This window comes from Siphateles boraxobius, unplaced genomic scaffold, assembly GCF_051911475.1.
Source record: "Siphateles boraxobius isolate OS27281-9 unplaced genomic scaffold, OSU_SipBor_1 8, whole genome shotgun sequence".
NCBI classification, from domain to species: Eukaryota; Metazoa; Chordata; class Actinopteri; order Cypriniformes; family Leuciscidae; genus Siphateles; species Siphateles boraxobius.
This window is the reverse complement of record NW_027509208.1, coordinates 32,109,473-32,128,801: the sequence shown is the minus strand read 5'-3', so window position 1 is coordinate 32,128,801 and position 19,329 is coordinate 32,109,473. Positions and strand designations below refer to the sequence as shown.

The following is a 19,329-nucleotide window of genomic DNA, read 5'->3' as shown; positions in this document are numbered from 1 at the left end:
CAGGTTTTATAAAATAGTTTTCATAGACAGAAAATATTGTTCATTTTTCATTGGCTCAATTTATATAATATAGATGTGAACCATTACCCTATTTTGTTTTAATTGGATGAATGAAAATTTTTTTAGTGTACATTTTTTTAATTGGATGAATGAAAACATTTTTTCAGTGCTGGATTGATCTGGGCCACACTCTTCCCACCAGTAATCTGCCCTCATGATGTTTGCTGGGATCCATGCTGTGCCATCATTGCCTCACATGGTCCAGCTCCAGCTGACAGGATACATGCCATTGCCGACTGGAGGCTTGCTGGCCAAGATTGCTTGCTATGTGGGAAGATGCCCTATCCATTGGGGATTTGCCCGGGTTTAGCTTAAGTAAGCTTAAGTAAATATACTTTAAAGGTCAGCATTTTTTCATATTATTCATTAAACTTTTCCAGAAGATGAGGCAACAATGTTTTAGAAATCTCTATGGGCAAGTCATCAGGCCCAGGAGCTTATCCACTGTTCATACTTTATACCACTTCCATCAATTCTTAAGCTATTTTCCAGATTTAGTTTTGTATCTTCTATAGCTGAAGTGTCCACGCATTCAGAAGGATATACATTTTCATAGTATCATTTTAAAACCATTATTAATTTCCATTGGATCAGTCAAGGTTTGTCCATTATTTAGCTAAACAGATTATAAAGTTCTGATAGTTTGTATTTTTTTTTTGTTCTCCACACCAATAGTTTTCTGGTTTACTCACCTTGATCGTAGGATTGCTTAACCACATCAAGTTTGTAGCTATTTTGTCACTAGTCAGCTCATTCTATTAGGCTTTTAATGAAGGAAGCATTTTCTTTGTTTCTCTGTATGTTTATGTACATTAAACATTTAGAATTGTAACATACAACATTGTTGTAATGTGCCCTATCAATCATGAATGCAAAGCAAAACAAGGATATTGTCTGGCTGTAGGAAAAACAAAGACAGGCCAATTTTAATAGAGATTTATATATATACTGTATATAATTTTCCAAAATACTATAAATTGCAATGCATTATGGAAAGTCTTATACTGTAAAACATGATTCTTTGATGACCAGCTGAGTGTGAACCTGACTGCATGCACATCTGAAAATTTCATACACACAGCACATAATATATTTGTGTAAAATAAACTTATAAAGTTGTGAATAAACCATAAAACTTACATGAAGCAAAGGGATTTTATTACAATATAGAATATAAAATAAATATGCATATTTTCTCATATAACAGTCATTTGTACACTAAAATAATGAAGAAACAACTTGAAAAATAAGAGAGTAAGAATGTGTTGTCTGCATTTTTGCACATACGCATACAAGGGAGTCAATGTGAGATAGTCTCCTATGTCTAAAAAGGCCATGTTATGTAATTTGCAAGTATTTGATTCATACTGTTGAGAGAGAGAGAGAGAGAGAGAGAGAGAGAGAGAGAGAGAGAGAGAGAGAGAGAGAGAGAGAGAGAGAGAGAGAGAGAGAGAGAGAGAGAGAGAGAGAGCTGTTGCCTCAAAAACAATATCATCATGTTGGCTAAAATAAAAATTTCACATAATCAGATGTTGTTGATTCTATGGACCTTGTTCTATGGGCCTTTATAAAGTTATAAAAATCTCTCTTGTGCATTCATAAAATGCCCTCCCTTGTCTCTCTCATAATCCGAATGCATGCGTAATGAGTTTGACTGTGTAATGTAACTGGTAATAAAGTGCTACTGCATCTAAATATTTTAGAAGGAAACATCTATAATATATCACAGGTATATTTCAGTGACTGCTCCAATCCGATCTTTAAAAAATACCTGCAAAGGGAGCAAGAATACATGGGGAGGCATTTTGAAAAGCAAGCCAACAGGATATATATATGGAAAAATTAAATAGTTTAAAGTTTGGAATAAAAAAGATAAACACGTATGCAAATGTTCCATCAGAAGACAAATGTCTAAACATAGAGGTCTTTATCATGTAAATACATATACATTTATATAAGTGTATTTTCTTGCTTATTACTATATCATTAAAGCCATATGTTAGTGTCTAAAAAATACAACAATAAAAACCAAACATCATATTCATAAGAAATACTTTACATTTACCACTAAATAATTCCGTAATTACAGTGCAACATATCATAACATGGCAATTATTTTAAATGCTGTACATATAAAACTCATTTTAAAAACATTCATTGAAGCCCGTTTCAGAAAGCATAATTATTGTAGGAGTAAGAATTATAAATAGGACAATAATATATGGGCATCTCCTTTACGCTTGTCAGATCAATAGAGAATCAAGCTGATTTCTGTCTTGAATACCAATCATAAAGCCAATCACAAAACAGTTGTATTGAAAATAACACCATGGTTACCAACAAAACATTATTAAAGAGACAGAAAGACAATCTGCAGAAGACAATAAAAATTAATGGAAAAAGAAAGGGGAAAAAATCAATGAGCTGAGATTTTTCAGTATAAAGGTAACAAGGAGAGAAGGATAAACACTCTGATTTCTAAAACACCATAATATACAAAATGTAAGCAACTTGTAATTAGACTGCCGTGAACTACTGGGCTGCTCAAAAAGTGACATGACCGGTATAAAGTGCAAAGAACTGGCTCACCAGATGCTAGAGCCAAATCTCTAAACCAGTGTGTTCTCAAGTAGGGAGTCATGACCCACAAATGGGTCTCTTATGACAGAGTTGTGAAACAGCAGGGGGAAAAAACAAGGGCAGATACAACTAACCATATCATAAAATAAGGGCATTTTCCATATTTGATATCTACTGATATGCATCCTGAAGCAAAACCTGAATGCTTTAACCAATACGACGCACTACATGGATCTTTTTTTTTTAATAGACAGACCAATATATGTAGGGAAACCTATTCCGGTTACTTCAGGTTTTTAAACTTAGTGCCAATAGCAACCCAAACCTGAATCAGACTATGCGTTTGGCCTAAAAATCCCTACTTATCACTGTAAGCATGCAAGAAAATATCTGCCAATCAACACTGTTGCATTCTGGACTGTACTGTGTGTGTGTGTAGTGTGTAGATATATATATATATATATACACTCATACACATGGCCTACACTATATGCCAACAGTGCAGTCTTTTACAGCAGGAAAAAATGAGGACATTTAGTAACAATGCTTATATATTGAGTTATATGAAAAAGTAAGGTCAAATAGCCTATGTTTCTAAACATCCACCCAAATGACTTTACAACATATGATTACCTTCAGTGATTCAGTAGTACAATTGTAGGTTATAAAATGAATTGTGAAGTTTTGTAAAAATGTTGGTCTTTTCTGTAAGATTTTCTTTTTTTGCATAGCTGAAAAACATCATAAATCAGCCAGTTTAGCCAGGCTGGGAGACAATCTAACAGCAGCTAATACCAGAAAATAAGATTAGACTGGTTGAAGCGTGTTTTTATAGCAGGGGCATGTATGTAAGTTTGTTTCCCATGCATAGTGGAAGCCAGACCAGGTCTGCCCAGGCATCCCGATTTATCCAGGATAGACCCGAGATAGCTAGCTAGGTAAGCTAGAGAGACGCCCATATGACAAAGAAAAGGTGTTTTGTTGTCACTGCAAATGTTCATTTTCTGTTGCCCCCGGACAACTCATTCTCATTTTGCATTTAGTGTCATTTTTGTACGCATGCAGGGTTTGAGCATTAAATTGGATGGGGAAGATGATAGAATTTGGGTATTTTCCTCATTCAAAACATTTGTTAGGGGTTGGAAGAATATTTGTAATTTGTTAATTACATAAATGATAAATGGTTAAGTTTAGAACTAGGGTTCGGGCTAGGTGCTCAAATTATATACTTAATAGTGTAATGTACCTAAAAGTATTGTGGCTGATAAAACTGAAAGTCATATTTCAACATAACATGACAAAATTATGACCCAACATAAAGTCTCATTATGATAAAATTCTCATGACCTTCATGTCAGTCTTATGATGCCGAAGGTTTCTCATTGAAAACATAAAATGTTATTTACAGTAATTTCACATGTAAATGTCACAATCTACAGAAACAATATGTTTGTCATTATTTATTTTGTTATTTGCAATTGCAGTTAATTTTGCTCAAAATATGAGGAAACTGTAATAAAACAAAGGAAATGTCCAGGAAGAAGGTTGAGACATTAAACTGAAGATATGACACGAAATATGATATGCACCAACTAAAATGTACAATGGATCATCTTATGATGAAAATCTTTTGATGAAAAAAAACATCATATGAAACTAATGTTATTCCATCATTATTTCAGACAATGGTGGCTGAACATAAAAATCCACCCTCTGTGTTTCCTCGCTTGTGACTTATAAATATCAGAAAATGTGATAAACACATACAGTCAGAGGAGTGCAGAATCAGAAATATGTATACTTTGTATGTCACATCCTCATAAAGAAAAGTACCCTATGTACACTTCACTTTGATGTATGAAGAAACCCAGAAGAGAGGGTGGAAAATAGTGTGGTGGGATTGGGTTGGGTTGGGTTGGGTGTGGCGTGGTGTGGTGGAACATTCGATTTTGATCACTTTCACGAGAAATACAAAATATATTACAAAAAACAATGAATGTACAAATATTAAAATGGGACAGAAGAGAGACTCAGGAGTATGATTGCAGCAACTGACCATTAGCTACATTCTTCTACGAACAGTTTGATTGAAATCAATTGTCAGTCCAAAAAATTCGTGCTGGGTGACTGCAATACACTTGGGTAACACTATCCTTCAGGGTCTTTTAAACTGACTCACTTTCATAAAGCTTTAAACAAGAGATATTCTAAAGACTCTGTTTCAAGATTTCCTTAGAATCCCGTTTGAGCTCGTATTTTTGCCCATGTTGCCAGCTTAATTGTGCAACAGAAATGACTTGCAGCTGTTTAACACACCACAAAATTTCAGTGCATCAAAGACAGCTTGGAAGGACCTGTAAGATATACATCTGAAGTCTCATCTTTACCTGATGAGAAATCCAACTCTTAATGAAAAAAAAAATTGCTTCCAGTCCACATACTGAGCTCAAATAACACAAAGAAATAACTGCACTTCAAAACAAAAACCAACAACAATCAGATTATAAAAGCATAAAAAACACTAAAAAAAACAGAAGACAAAATAAGTCGCAGAAGCAGTTCAACTGCTAGCTGCCACAGATGAGACACACATGCAAGCCAATTCACGTGCAAATTCACACACACACACACACACACACACACACACACACACACACACACACACACACACACACACACACACGCACGCACGCACGCACGCACGCACGCACGCACGCACGCACACATATTTAGGGATTCTAGTCCTGACCAAAATCATAAAACATGTTCTTCTGCAAAAGAGAAATAGTAAACCATGTCCTTGTTCTTTGATAGCTGATGTTATTTTATAGTGTATATTTGAAAGAAAAAAAAACTACAAAAAAACACTGTTACACAACAAAAAAAGATGTGTGTAGTAATGCGGTGGTGCACGGTAGCTGAGAGATGTTCTCCACTCACAAAGAGTCATGCTGGGTTCCATTTCTCTCAATTAATAGTGCTCTTTGTTCTTCAGTCTTTATAATATACACACACATTTGACACAAATCCAGTCTCTGCTCTACTGTCTGTACATGCAGGCAGCTCCCTTTACTGGGAGAGAGGAGAAGGAGGAAGATAAAAGGGGATTTCAGTGCCTATGTACAATTGCTTATATACCGTAAATGTCTCTCTTTGATTAGTTTCAGGTGTGTCATATGGGGGCGTCTCAGAAAGACTTGAGATGATAAATCCACAGTAATGGGTGGTAGTATCAACCCACGAGCCAATTTTCAGTTGTAAGTGCACAAATCAGTCCCCAAGGGATAGATACACCATCACATACATTTACAGGGTAAAATAATTCCAGGAATTGTATCCTAACACCATGTCGCAACCTTCATGTGTAGTTTACTTCCTGTCTGCTCCATGTTAATCCGGGATTTTATCCAAACCAGCACAAACCTTGACAGGACGTTGCGATGGGTAGTCCAACATACTTACTGGTCCGAAATCATAACTCTACATCAAACATGAAATATCTCTGTCATGTCATCAGAAGTTTCACATTCAGAGAGGATGGACATATTACTTTTCACTGGAACACCAGAAGAGGCTGAGATTTGGTAGATGTGACACCCGTGAGAGTCTGCCAGTGGGACACCACTGTTAAAAAGGCATTGTAAAAAGCCTTGTGTCACTTCTTTCTGTAACTACGACCTGAATAGCATTTGGCTGATCATTCTGAGAGAGTGAGAATGCTAAACAGTCAGCAGATGGTATAGTTGGTGTTAGAGCTGGTAAACTTTTTAAATGTATTGAAATACTGTTGAGATATTGAGGCAAATGTTCAATGTTGATTATGGATCTGGTTCTTCAGAGGTGTTTGAGGGGAAGGGATTGCAAAGTTTTGCTTTGATTGGAGTGGCATTTGGTGAAAATTGTAGGATGGCAGGCGGCTTTGATTTGGAAAAAAATTGGGTTTTATGTTTATATTGGGACAAACCCCGACTTTTCTTCGAATGACAACACAGACTTGCCTGGTTTTATGCTCGTGGTTAATGTTTCTTTGAAGTGCTTACATATGGTTTTGAGTCTCAGTATCGATGAGACTGATGAGAGTGCTGAGATGAGGACGAATATCCCATAGTGCTTTGCGACTGGGTGGAGCCTTGGACATTGCTCTGGTAACCAAGCCGAGAACTGGAGTGCTGTGATGAAAGAAAGCGAGAAAAAAGTTAAATTATTATAAAAATTTAAGCATTCAGCATGATTTAACTGTTGTTTGTCATTTGAGCTGAAAGCGAAATGTAATATTATGGGTCTTTTTTATTTATTGCATATTACATTGGGGGTGTAAATAAAATGGGGACACCAGAATAAAAAATATTCGGGATTCTGAAGCTGAAAATACAGAATTCTTTTAGACGAATATGCTTGAACTCTGTCACTGACTAGATATATTTAAAATAATGTAGGCCACTTTTTACTGAAAACAAGAAATTTGGCATTATCAGGACCCACAAATATTCTCCCATTGCCTTATTATAAATTATATACAACATTATATACAGTAGTTTGATGCAGTACTGACACTAAACTCAGTAAACGTGAATTTTTTTTCACAGTAATTTTCATTTTCTGTAAATTATACACGATACATATTGTCACTATCCACAATACATATTGATGCATTTTTGTATAGCGATATATTGTGACACAATATATTGTTACACCCCTATTTCATATTGTTATATACACACTGTAAAACCTTATAAATGTCCTAATTAACATTTTTTAGTTGACTACATATTCAACAATTTGTTGAATTTGATCGTAAAAAAACAACAACTAACAATCTGTACTATTTCTGAAATGCTCTTCCTCAAGACATTCATCAAGCGTCTACCCTTCTCTCCTTCCAAAACCTCTTTAAAACTCTTTTCTCTGAATATTACACTTCAGTTCTCGGTCTGTAAATTGTACCTTGTTATGGATATGTTATTTGTTTGAATCCCTCTTTGTTTGTATCTTTAACCTAACTTTGTAAGCGACCTCTGTATATTACTTTCTGCCCTTGGTATATGTACGTGCTTTGATGTTGATGTTTATTTGGTTCTATTCCTTAACCTATCTTCGTAAAGCAACCTTGGGTGTTGAAAAGAACCTATGTAAATAAATAAATAAATAAATAAATATTATTATTTGGTTACTATACTCAGATAGCCCAAGATGATAAAGTAGCAAATAAAAGCCAGAAAAAAGTAAAACCAAGCAAATTCATAATTTATTAATGCTACTGCTCATTTGCCAAAAATTTAACTTGGCTCAACTTTCTTGTATCACCAGCAGTCATTACAAAGGAATCATATGGCATAGTTTATTGTAATGCACATGGTAATATTTGATGGGTGAAAAATTATTTACATCATCATCTGTGAAGTGGGTCAGGAATCAATATAATTAATTAGTCAAATTTTCTCGCACATGCGTCGTGGCTCTCGTGAACTCAATCAGAGGCACACACGGAAGAAAATTAATAATTAATAAAGTCATTATTTGAGGTTTTTTTTTTTTTTGCACAAAAAGTATTCTCGTCACTTGATAAACTTAAGGTTGAGCCACTGTAGTCACTTGGACTATTTTAACGATGGCTTTAATATTTTTTCTGGACCGGCAGATGAAATTACATTGCAGCCTATGAAGGAGTGAGCCAGCTCTCAGATTACATCAAAATCTTAATTTGTGTTCCGAAGATGAACGAAGGTCTTACAGGGTTGGAACAACATGAGGGTGAGTAATTACTGACAGAATTTTCATTTTTGGGTAAATTAACCCTTTAATGCATTCTCTTGTTGCTGGATTCAATCTCTTAAAGGGGACATATGATGCTTTTTAATGTTTTTCTTTTCCTTTCGTGCGTAATGTATCTATTTGTGATCTGCAAAGTTACAAAGCTCATAGTCTCCGACAAAGTGATTTATTCTATCTATCAGAGAACACTGATCCAGACACTGCATAAAATGCCTTGATCGAAGTCCAGATATCACTTCCTCGAACATCTACAACACAATGTGAAATATTAGCATAATTCTTACCCAAAGGCATACGTAAAGAATATGAGGCTTTAGTGAATTGTAGAGTTGTCGTCATTTAGTAAGGACACTGTGTTTTGATGCGAAAGCAAAACCCCTTTTGCTTTCAGAGGTTAATATTAATGTATAAAGTTGTTCCTGAACAGAAGGAGACAGTTTCAGACAGGCTGGTACAGCTCCAATAATGTACAGTATGTGAAAAATAATGTGTTTTAAATAAAGCATGTTAACTTATTTGATTACACACAATAATCAAAATAATGAACGTTTAAAATAGCATCATACGCAGACATTAAGAGAGCAAGAGTTTGTCTGTTGTGCAGCGTAGACTGTAACGGCGGATTATAACATGTGCCAGATTGTACAAGTGGCTACGTGCCTGTCAAACATCATTTCTAAATCCACTTACTTTTTCGAGCTTGCATTATGAATGATAACTCAATGTCTTTAATACAAATTTAAAAAGTACAGTATTTATATATTATTAGATTAGTCAGTTTTAGAGTCACAATTTTATAATGTTCCCACCAGAATGGTATCTGTTTAAAATGATTACTGTTATTATCACTGGTTGGCCGCCAGGTTGTGCTAGGGCACATGTGCAGTGCTTTCAGTGGTGTGTCTGAGAGAGTTGAGTGCCTGTGTGGAAAGATCAAGGAACTGCATTATTTAAGGCTATTCTATTTGTAATGATATTTGTGAATGACCAAATATCATTCAGTTGATCAGTGATTTTCTCTCACCGATGACGTCGTTGCCTCTTTCTTTACATTGATTTCTGATCTAACTCCCGTTTCTTGTGTCTCCTGCTATCCTGATTAGTATTAGAGTTATCCAAGGGTCCAGTTCAGTTTCATCGGGATCTCTTTTTATCAGTAACACCATCAGCTTCACTCGCGGAAATGAATAATAAAAATATGCTTGACTGTCTTTTTAACATTTTGCCGATATTAACATATTTTTAATTTATATTTTTATTTATAATTTGCCGGGTATTCATCAGGACACTCTCTCCAAACTTTCTGCTGCTCACTGCACGCAAAACAATGCAGTAAGCACCAACCAATGAGAGGGATTTTGAGCTTAAGAAAGCTGATTGGTCAAAAATATATATGTTCAGGGCCAATAGAAAATACCAAATACATATGCATAAACTTGTCTCATACGTGTGCACATACTGTCACCATGTTATCCACTTGCTAATGCTGGATCGTTTAAAAACAAATACCACGGTGGAAAAATCCCAAATATGACATTTTCCGGAACAGGATCTGGTAGGATCCGGCTGAAATTAAGCACCGATCTGGTTTGAATAATATTTCCATCTGTGGTCTGGCTATTCCTATCTCTGATCATAAGCTTATTACTTTTGATTTTACTTTGATCGGTCCGACAAAATGTACTCTCCCTCTTCCCCCATTAGATGGGGCTGATCATAACTGTATGCAGCTTATCCCACTGATTCGTACAGCCCTACGGAGGGGATAACTTTAACCAGACAGTTTAAGAACTGGACTGAAGATTATGTCACAAGGGTGTTATGAATGTAAAGATTGGGAAATTTTTAAAGAGTCCTGTGCTGACATTGATGATCTCTGATGTTGTTAGCTACTATGTGTCTTGTGTTGATAACTATCACAAACCAAGCCTCTGTGGCTCTCTCTGATCACCACCAGAGGGCTCCCTCACCGGAGTACTAACTTTTACTCGGGCTACGTTTTCCTTCATTCCATTGCCTGATGCTGATTAGAGTAACACCTGATCCCCATCCAATGGACTATTTATGTAACACACACACACACACACACACACACACACACACACACACACACACACACACACACACACACACACACACACACACACACACACACACACACACACACACACACACACACACACACACACACACACACACACACACAGCGAAGTCTTGTTCTTGCCATGGCAGACATTTCTGAGCATTATTCATAGTATATTGATCTCTTGTGTTTTGACCACAGTCTATGGTTTTGACCTTGGAATGTTTACCTCGTATTCTTGTATTGCTGCCTGCCCATCTGAACTTCTGCCTGTTTACGTGGATTTACCCTGTTTGACTGCTGCCTGCCCTGACCCATTGCCTGTTGTTTAACTACGTTCCTCTTCCTTGCCTTTGACATCTCTGCTGCGTGTGACTGACCTCTGCTCGTTGTTCTCATTCTGTCTTCAATAAAGCTGCACATGGATCCCACTTCTGCTGACCCATCATTACAATAACATTGTTCCTGAAAAGTCTGTAAAGGTATATCCAAACATCAACCCATGGATAACTAAATCACTCAAGGTACTGTTAAAAAAATGACAGTATGTATTTCAGGAAGCAAATCTTTTTTTAGATTAATTGATTAAAATAGAAAGTGAATTTGGAAATACCTACGGCAATGCTGCACTACAAAGAAAATATGGAATGCGAGTTTAAAAAAACAAAAAAGTAATTTGTGCTTAGTTTGGGATGGCATGAAAACCATTGTTGGTACAAAGCCTAAAAGAGATTCTAAGGTGTCATTTAAAGAGTACAGAGATGATTATTAGCTTGCGCAAGCGATTAATTAATTTTATGGGAGGTTTGATACACATCATTTTAAGAATATTATTTGTGAGCAGAAAAGGAGTTAGTCTGGCAATACACCGTTCAGGATGTAATTAATATGTTTAAACATTCTAAAGCCAGGAAAAACCTGGGCCTGATAATATAGAGGATCGGCTGCTCATTTCCTCTGCCTAGCAATTGGGATCTATTTTTTATCATATCTTTCAACTGATCCTCATTCAAACAGAAGGTGCAGAGATTATGGAAAACCTCCACAGTCATTCCAGTGGCTAAAAATAATCACCCAGTAGTGCTAAATGATTTCAGGCCAGTTGCCTTAACTTCCTTGGTAATGAAGAGTTTCTGAGACATTGCTGTAAAAGGAGCTTCTTATAAAGGTAGAAGATTCCTTCGATCCTCTTCAGTTTGCATATAGGGCCAAGCGAGGGTTTTAGTACTGTAAAACATAATAGGTTGCAACCATATTTTTTCAGTAAAATACTGGCAACCACAGCTGCTGGTTTTTTTTACCGTAATTTTCACAGGATGTATTTATTTTACACTGTAGAGGATGCTACGGCCACTTTGTTTAATTCGGTACCTAAGCATTTGGAAGGAACCAAGACCCATGCTAGATTTTATTTCTTGATATCTCATCTGCTTTTAAGAAGATATGACCTCATGAGCTTTGGTCTTGATTTTAGCATTGTTTGTTGGATCTTGACTTTTACACTGATCAAGTTTAGAGAGTAAGGTTGAGTGCTTGTTTGTCTGAGGTATTGTCTTCATCCACAGGGTCCGCTGACCGCTTCTCCAGAGCGCAAACGGATCTGCTCGTTCGCGAGGTTAAAGCGCAGATCATCTATGGGACAAGCCGGATTCCACCATATCTTTATGTACACAATAATAATCTTTTACACTGTAATCCTTTTATTTAAAATATTTCGCATGTTTGTGTGCTGGTGCGTCCTTATGTGTGTAATAAGCAGAGTGTACGCGCGTTGTGCACCCACCTATAGGCGCACATTACTAACGCGCTCTTTAAATAACAAAAAAAATATTGCACGATTGACTTAAGACCAGGTTTCAGTTGGTCAATGGCGCAGTCTATTTCAGTTCCTCAAAATAGCAGTGCGACAACAATATGCCTGAACACACCTCGTTTTCAGACTAGCACGCACATGGGCGTAAATTCGCTATTTAAACAACGTGGCGCAGGACGCGAAAATGATAGCCTCTGCTACCTCTGAGATTACTTTCTCTTACCTGGTAGTCTGTTTGAAGAACACTGGTTCCTGAGGTGCGAGGTTTTTTGTTTGGTGGCCCCTGGTCCTGGCCGTGCTGTAGGGAGGGGCCCGTGTTGGCCCCTGCCGTGCCTGATGTGCCGTTGGTCTGCGCTGAGCTCTGCTGAATTGGAGCCTGCTGTGTCTGTGTTTGTGTCTGCGCTGCCGTCTGCTGGTGCTGCTGCGTCTGGTTCTAGAGGACACACTCAATATCACTGTGGTTTGCATTTATGAAATATTATGTAAAATAAATATACATTTCATTGATGAAGTTGTTATTTATGTGATATTTACAATCTTTAAATGAAATAGTGTGATATCATTTTCACATAGAGATACAGGCAAAAATTCGATATGAGTCAACCACTAATTAAAAAAACATACATGTCTGGCTTTAAAATCTAATTGGTAGAGTTGCTGTAAAATAGCCAAGTTATGCAGATCTGTGATGAATCAACTGAATCTGTAAGATCATAGAAGTGTCAGCTCAATGACTATTTGCTTACTCAATGGACACAAGCATGTCACATATAATATACTTCTGAACAAAACAAAGGAAATGATTGCATACAGACAGGAATGCACTGGGTATGCAATGACAATGCCTTGTGTTTTGAGGGGGAAACAGAAAATGACACAATAGAATGAAAGACGCAGTCCTAAGTAGCTACTATTAGTAGATCAGCTTTTTTCGTGTGCTGTCATGAGTACATGTTTTTTGCACATGCAAACCTTTGGTAAATAAGGGTCTTTGTGTGGTAGGAACCCAATCCAGTTATGTAGGTCTTTGAGAGTAATGATGGATGTGTGTTTGCGTGTGTGTGCAAGGTTCATTTCGTCAAACACAACCACAGCCATCCAGATATTGTACTACACAGAAAAACATGAACATTATATGAGTTGGCTAAAATCACTAAATGTAAGAGTAAATATTGGCTCAACCAAGCATTGGAGAAGTGAGATGGTTGCTTTATGCGGCACATGTTTGTTTGTTTGCATTTGTTTGCCTTTTTCCTGGATACCTTTCATCCTTCATTGCCCGAGTGCACAGCTTAACAACACTGCTATCTGAGCAGCTTGCTCTGCTGCTCCCTCATTTCTTACACTCAGCTTCCCTCTTGATTCCACTGGAATGAGTAACATTAGAAATTAGCTGTAGAAACGGTAAGAAAGCAGTCATTTTAGCATAAGCTTTTATCTAAAGTTGTTTACTTTTTACAGGGACAGTCTCCCTGAAGCACCAAAGTGCCATGCTCATGGTCACAATGTCCTGTGCAGGGTTGACATGAACAAATTTTCTAAAGAAAGCGTCAAAACTGCTTAAACCTACACTAACCCACTGTTTAGTGGGTTAGGTTGTTCAGGCTGGCTGTTCTGACAGGCAGAAAATTTTAGATTTTTTTTTTTGTTGCACAAATTAAATTCCAAAGAAAACAAATACATTTTAATTGAACTTTAAAAGAAGTAACAGTACTGGAGGCTTTAGGGCCCTATTCAGTTTACAGAACAGGGCGCAAGTGCACTTAGTGCCTGTCCAAATCCACTTTTGCTAGTTTAACGACGGGAATAATGGTCGGCGCTCCCAGTGCATGGTCTAAAAGCGTTGTGTCTATTCCCTTGATGAGTAATGGGTGTGTTTTGGGCAGGGGAGTCATGCAAGCAAAAATTCTGGGGGGGCACAATCTGAGACGTTGCAATTGTTTTCTGACGGGTGATATGGATCATGTTAGGAGGGGTCAGGGGGTTTCTCCCCCTGAACATTTTTAAATTCTGGCTGCTAAACATACCATTTTAATGCAGTTTGGGAGGGACATAAATACCTTAAAGGAGCTAGCAGCAACCCTCCTCTATCTGAGGACTAAGTTAACGAACAGATGGGCGCAAATGCATTTGCTATTTAAACAATGTGGCGCAGGACGTGAAAATGATAACTGCGTCGGGCTGAAACTAGCAAAAAACACCTGCCTGGCGCTGCATTGCACCAGGTGTATAATAGGGCCCTTAATTGTATGCGTCAATTCTTTTTCACAACCTTGGACTTACAGCAACAACAAAGACATGTTCACCTTTGAGTTATAAGGGTTCACGCGGAATTGTAAGAAGTAATTTGTTTGCTTAACTTAATCCCATTTTAAACTTTCCCAAATATATTTTATGAACATATTGAATGTATCTGAGGAGGGATTTGATCCGAACCCTCCAACCTGAATGAATAATCTGTTTATGGTTGAAAACAGAACTCTAGGGTCAATAAAATCATGGGCTTAGTCGGACTCGTGAATGTATGTTAAAATCACCAAGAATTAAAATATTGTAACAGGAACAATATATGACAAAAGTCTGAAAACTGATAAAATCTTCATTGTATTTAAGAAGCATATATAAGACCACACACAAAAACGATTAATTAAGACTCAAAGCTCTGATTTCAAGTAGCTTTATCGTCATCCAGCTTTAATGTACCTGTGTCCGAAGTCCGATCATTTGTTCTTGTACAGCTTACACATGACAACTATGTTGTCTGACACAACATCATAATGAGATGTCATAAAACTGATTATATGAGAGACACTAAAAACATTGGCAAAATTTCCAGTCTACTCACATATGTCTCTTGGTGTTGTTCTGACACTTAAAGGGAGAGTTCACCAAAAAATAGATCACCCTTGTGTTGTTCCAAACCTGTATGAGTTTCTTCTGTTGAACTAAAAAGGATATTTTGAAGAATGTTGGTAACCAGACAATTGACGGAAGCCATAGTAGGGAAAAAATACTATGGAAGTCAATGGCTATAGTCAACTACAAACATTCTGCAAAATACCTTCTTATGTTCAGCAGAAGAAAGAAACTCATACAGGTTAGGAACAACATGAGGGTGAGTAAATGATGAAAGGATTTTAAATTCTGGATGAACTATCCCTTTAAGTCATAGTTATAGCAGCCAATGTAGATATGATGGACACTGAGTACACTATGCAAACAAAATTATCTGATTTAATTTCTTGCAAAATTACAGAGGGGAAAGTCAGTGCTATAGATCACATCCGGAAAACAAATCAAAACTGGATGCAGTGTGTTAATCAGGCATTGTTACCTTCTCTGTTTTCTCCTCTGGTTCATCCTCACTTAGGAACTCTCGTTTGGGGTAAGGAATCTGACATCCTGCAAATACACTAAAAACACACACAAAAAAAACATTAAAACTATTTTTATAGGAACTGCAACTGTTTCCCATATAAATATGGACAACTGATAACAGGTGAACGACTAGAGTTTAAGCTGTTTTAAGCTGCCATAAAAGAAGTTTTAAAGGAAAAACAGGAATATTTGTGGTATGCTACACTACATGGCCTAAAACAAGCAGACACTCCCTTCTAATTAAAGAGTTTGGCTAAGTTCATAAAGGCAAATCTTATTGCAACAACACAGAATAACACTAGAGATTTTGTTCATTTTCTCTTCTAACAGAGTGAGATCCACAAAAAAATTATCTGATATGAGTCTGGAGTGAAACAACCAGACTGGCCAGCATAAAGCCCAGACCTGAGCCACACAGAACATGAATTAGATAAACATACTGAAAGCAAGCAAGTGGCAGTGCCTGAGCTCACTGATAGTCCTGAACGGAAGCAAATCCCCAAAACCTTGTTTGTACATCACGTGGAAGCATTTAGGAAAGATCAACTACCTATTAATGCTAATGGTTTTGAAGTGCATGCTGATCAAACAAATATGGGTGTGGAGTTTGGATGTCCACTGTCCACATACAGTACTTTAGGTCATAAATCTTATTTTCCTTTGAGATCACTCGGCATTAATTTAAATATGTGTGCGTGTGGGATGAGTCTTACTCGGATGTAGGTAAGGGGTCCTCCAGGAAATATGGGTCCTGCAGTGCCTGCTCAGAAGTGATTCTTTTGGTGGGGTCCATCGTCAGCAATTTCTGGAGCTAGATTAGATTAATATTCATTACTATTACTGTCACAATCTGTGTTTTCTGTTCCATTTTCAAGAACTTTAAGTTTGTTTATTGTCATTTCCTATGTCTTTTTACTTCCGTCGCCATGGTTATTCATTGATTTACTCGCACCTATTCCTAATATGATGATTAGTTCTCAGTGTATAAACAACGTGTTGTCTGTGCTAAGCACACTGTTACATTGCCCTCCCACTTGTTTGAATTACTCTTCATTTTATTCAATAAAGTACACTGCTTATTGACTCGCTTCGCTGCCTCGTCTGCATCCTCAGCCCAGCCGTGACAATTTCTAAGGATGTGCAAAACCAAATTCACATAATCGAGTTGGTGGGATTTTCTCAATGATTAGACAACTTGTTGGTGTTCAGAAAGCCCTTTACAGTGTAAGTCTCTGTAAGCCAGATCTCTGTGTGGACAATACAGACAATACAAATCAGTATCTGTTGTAGGAGTCCTTCACAAAAATCTTACTGGATTATTGCAATATTTGCAAAAGTATTGACATTTACTACTGGAACTAAGGATATACATAAGCAACCATCTTAAAATAAATGTTTTTGTGAAGCATATAATGTTGTACATAAAAGTAAAAGTTGAGATAAGTGTAAGTGTACAACAGACTCACCAGCATAAACACTTTGCTGTCTGGTTTGACTTTATGTTTCTCCATGTATTTGATGAGACTGCTGTTGGCATATCTGCAAAATACATATGAAGAATCACTATATAATGCTTATGCACACTTAGTGGTAAAATCTAATCTAGGTACACACATAAGGAAAATCCTCTCAAACTCAAATATAATGCTAAATGACAAACTTTAAATGAACTCAGAGCACTTGCAGGTACTGCTAGCTCACAACATCACACACAAAGTCAAATTCTATAAGTTAAGCTAACTCATTACATTTGAGGACACTGATTGCCTTAATTCTTTTAATTTTAGAAACCAATAATTATGAGTACTCTGAAATTATTTCAGTTGAGTTCAATAAAAGTAGATACATTGCAGTCAAGAAATTGAGTAATTAATTAAGTGATTAATTGATTAATTAAGTGATTATTGAGCATTAGTGATGAACATCTGCTGTTAACAAGCAGAATCACTGAAGGAAAGAGAAACACAAGAACTACAACTGACTTCCAACCACAGCCTTAGATGAATTCAACTGAAGAAAAAAGATGTTTAAATCTCTGAAGATCTCAGCAGAGGATTAAACAACTCCACAAACAGCATTACAAGCTTCACTTATTAATAACCAGTTTGACTTTTGTCATGCGTCTACAGAAGTTGTTATTGAGAATGAACAGAGGTTTGGATGATGATGATGTAATGTTCCATTTAAAGACACCATGATAGTGGTCAGTGTTTACTTTAGTTGGGCTCTTGACCCTTGACTTTATAACACTAGTTTTTCCTCTGGCTGCTGTAACTGAGTGTTTATATAACACATTTGTTATGGCACAAAAGCCAAAAGAAAATATGAGCATGTGGTTGTGTCTAGATGATGAAAATCATAATATAGTGACTTGATTCTCTGATCTTTTCCGGAATCTCTGATTAAACAAGTGATGTATTACTTGTTTTATTCATTGTAATAGAACTCTGATTGTAGTGTAAAGTCATTTTGTCATTTGGCATTTTTGTGACAATCAGATTTTAAAAACCTCTATGATATCAAGCCGACTTACACAGTAATCAAGAATCAGCAAATGAATCTCAACAATGGTGACCAATAAAAAACATATTCATGCCGCAATGCATGATGGGAGCAATGAATAAGTTTTGTATTATGGTAGTACGCAGCATGCATTGCAACATGAATAGTTTTTTAAAGGTCACCATTGTTGAGATTCATATGCTAAATCTTGATGTATTTGTGAGTCTTAGTAATAAATTACATTTTATGTGAAACTTTTTGTGCACAAACATTCTGTAAAAGTATACATATTATCGGATGAACACAGCATTGCTGGCACTTTTGCTGTTAAATCACAGTTTTAAACAAAAAACTATTCATAGTTTGTCCTTTTAATCAGAGATTAGACTGTGAATGAGATCAGTGAATCAAGTAACAAAATGATTGATTGTCATCATCAATCCTCAACCATCTATACCCAATCATACTTTCCCCTGACTTTTGAGCCATAACAAATATGTTTTATAAACACTCAATATAGCAGCCAAAGAAAAACCTTAAGTGCAAATGTCAAGGGTCAAGAGCCCAACTAAAGCAAATGCTGATCTCCATCATGGTGACCTTAAATGAAACAAAGCATCAACTTCTAAACCTCTGTTAATTCTAATAAGAACTAGACGAATGGCAGTAATAAAGTCAAACTGGTTAATAATAAGTGAAGCTGGTAATGCTGTTTGTGGAGTTGTTTAATCCTCCTCTGCTGAGATCTTGAGAGATTAACATCTTTTATCTTCAGTTGATTTCATCTAAGGCTGTGGCTGAAAGTCAGTTGTAGTTCTTGTTTTTTCTCTTTCCTTCAGTGATTCTGCTTGTTAATAGCAGCTGTTCATCACTAATGCTCAATCATCACTTAATTAATCACTTAATTATAGAATTATTATTCAATTATCTTTCTGGGATCTAGAAATGTTCTATAACTCATTAAGTTTGAGTTCTGTTTCAGTAATTCAAGTTTCAGTAATATTTGAGTGCAGTGAACTCAATTTTATTCAGTACATATTACTGTTAGGTTTTACAGTGGAGAATTAACATTTCAACCCTTTGAAGGATGAAAAGAATTACATTGCCATCCATTTTAATCTCGTGAAACATAATGTGCCCT

The 19,329-nt window shown here is 36.5% G+C and overlaps 1 protein-coding gene across 7 annotated transcripts in view; it reads right to left on the bottom strand.

Moving 5' to 3' along the window:
* Positions 1–1,201: 1,201 nt before the first annotated feature.
* Positions 1,202–19,329, bottom strand: part of cdk19 (cyclin dependent kinase 19) — a 61,907-nt gene continuing 43,779 nt past the window's right edge. For 5 of the 7 annotated variants that reach the window (XM_077220933.1, XM_077220930.1, XM_077220931.1 and 2 more), the window contains 5 exons: positions 17,153–17,225; positions 16,400–16,497; positions 15,643–15,721; positions 12,532–12,741; positions 1,202–6,809 (listed from right to left, as the gene is read on the bottom strand). In XM_077220933.1, the coding sequence (XP_077077048.1) occupies positions 6,696–6,809; positions 12,532–12,741; positions 15,643–15,721; positions 16,400–16,497; positions 17,153–17,225 (574 nt within the window). In that variant the 3' untranslated portion in view covers positions 1,202–6,695. Of the gene's footprint in view, positions 6,810–12,531; positions 12,742–13,500; positions 13,702–15,642; positions 15,722–16,399; positions 16,498–17,152; positions 17,226–19,329 lie in introns of those variants that run through there. The other 2 variants (XR_013200025.1, XM_077220935.1) reach the window with 2 other exon arrangements.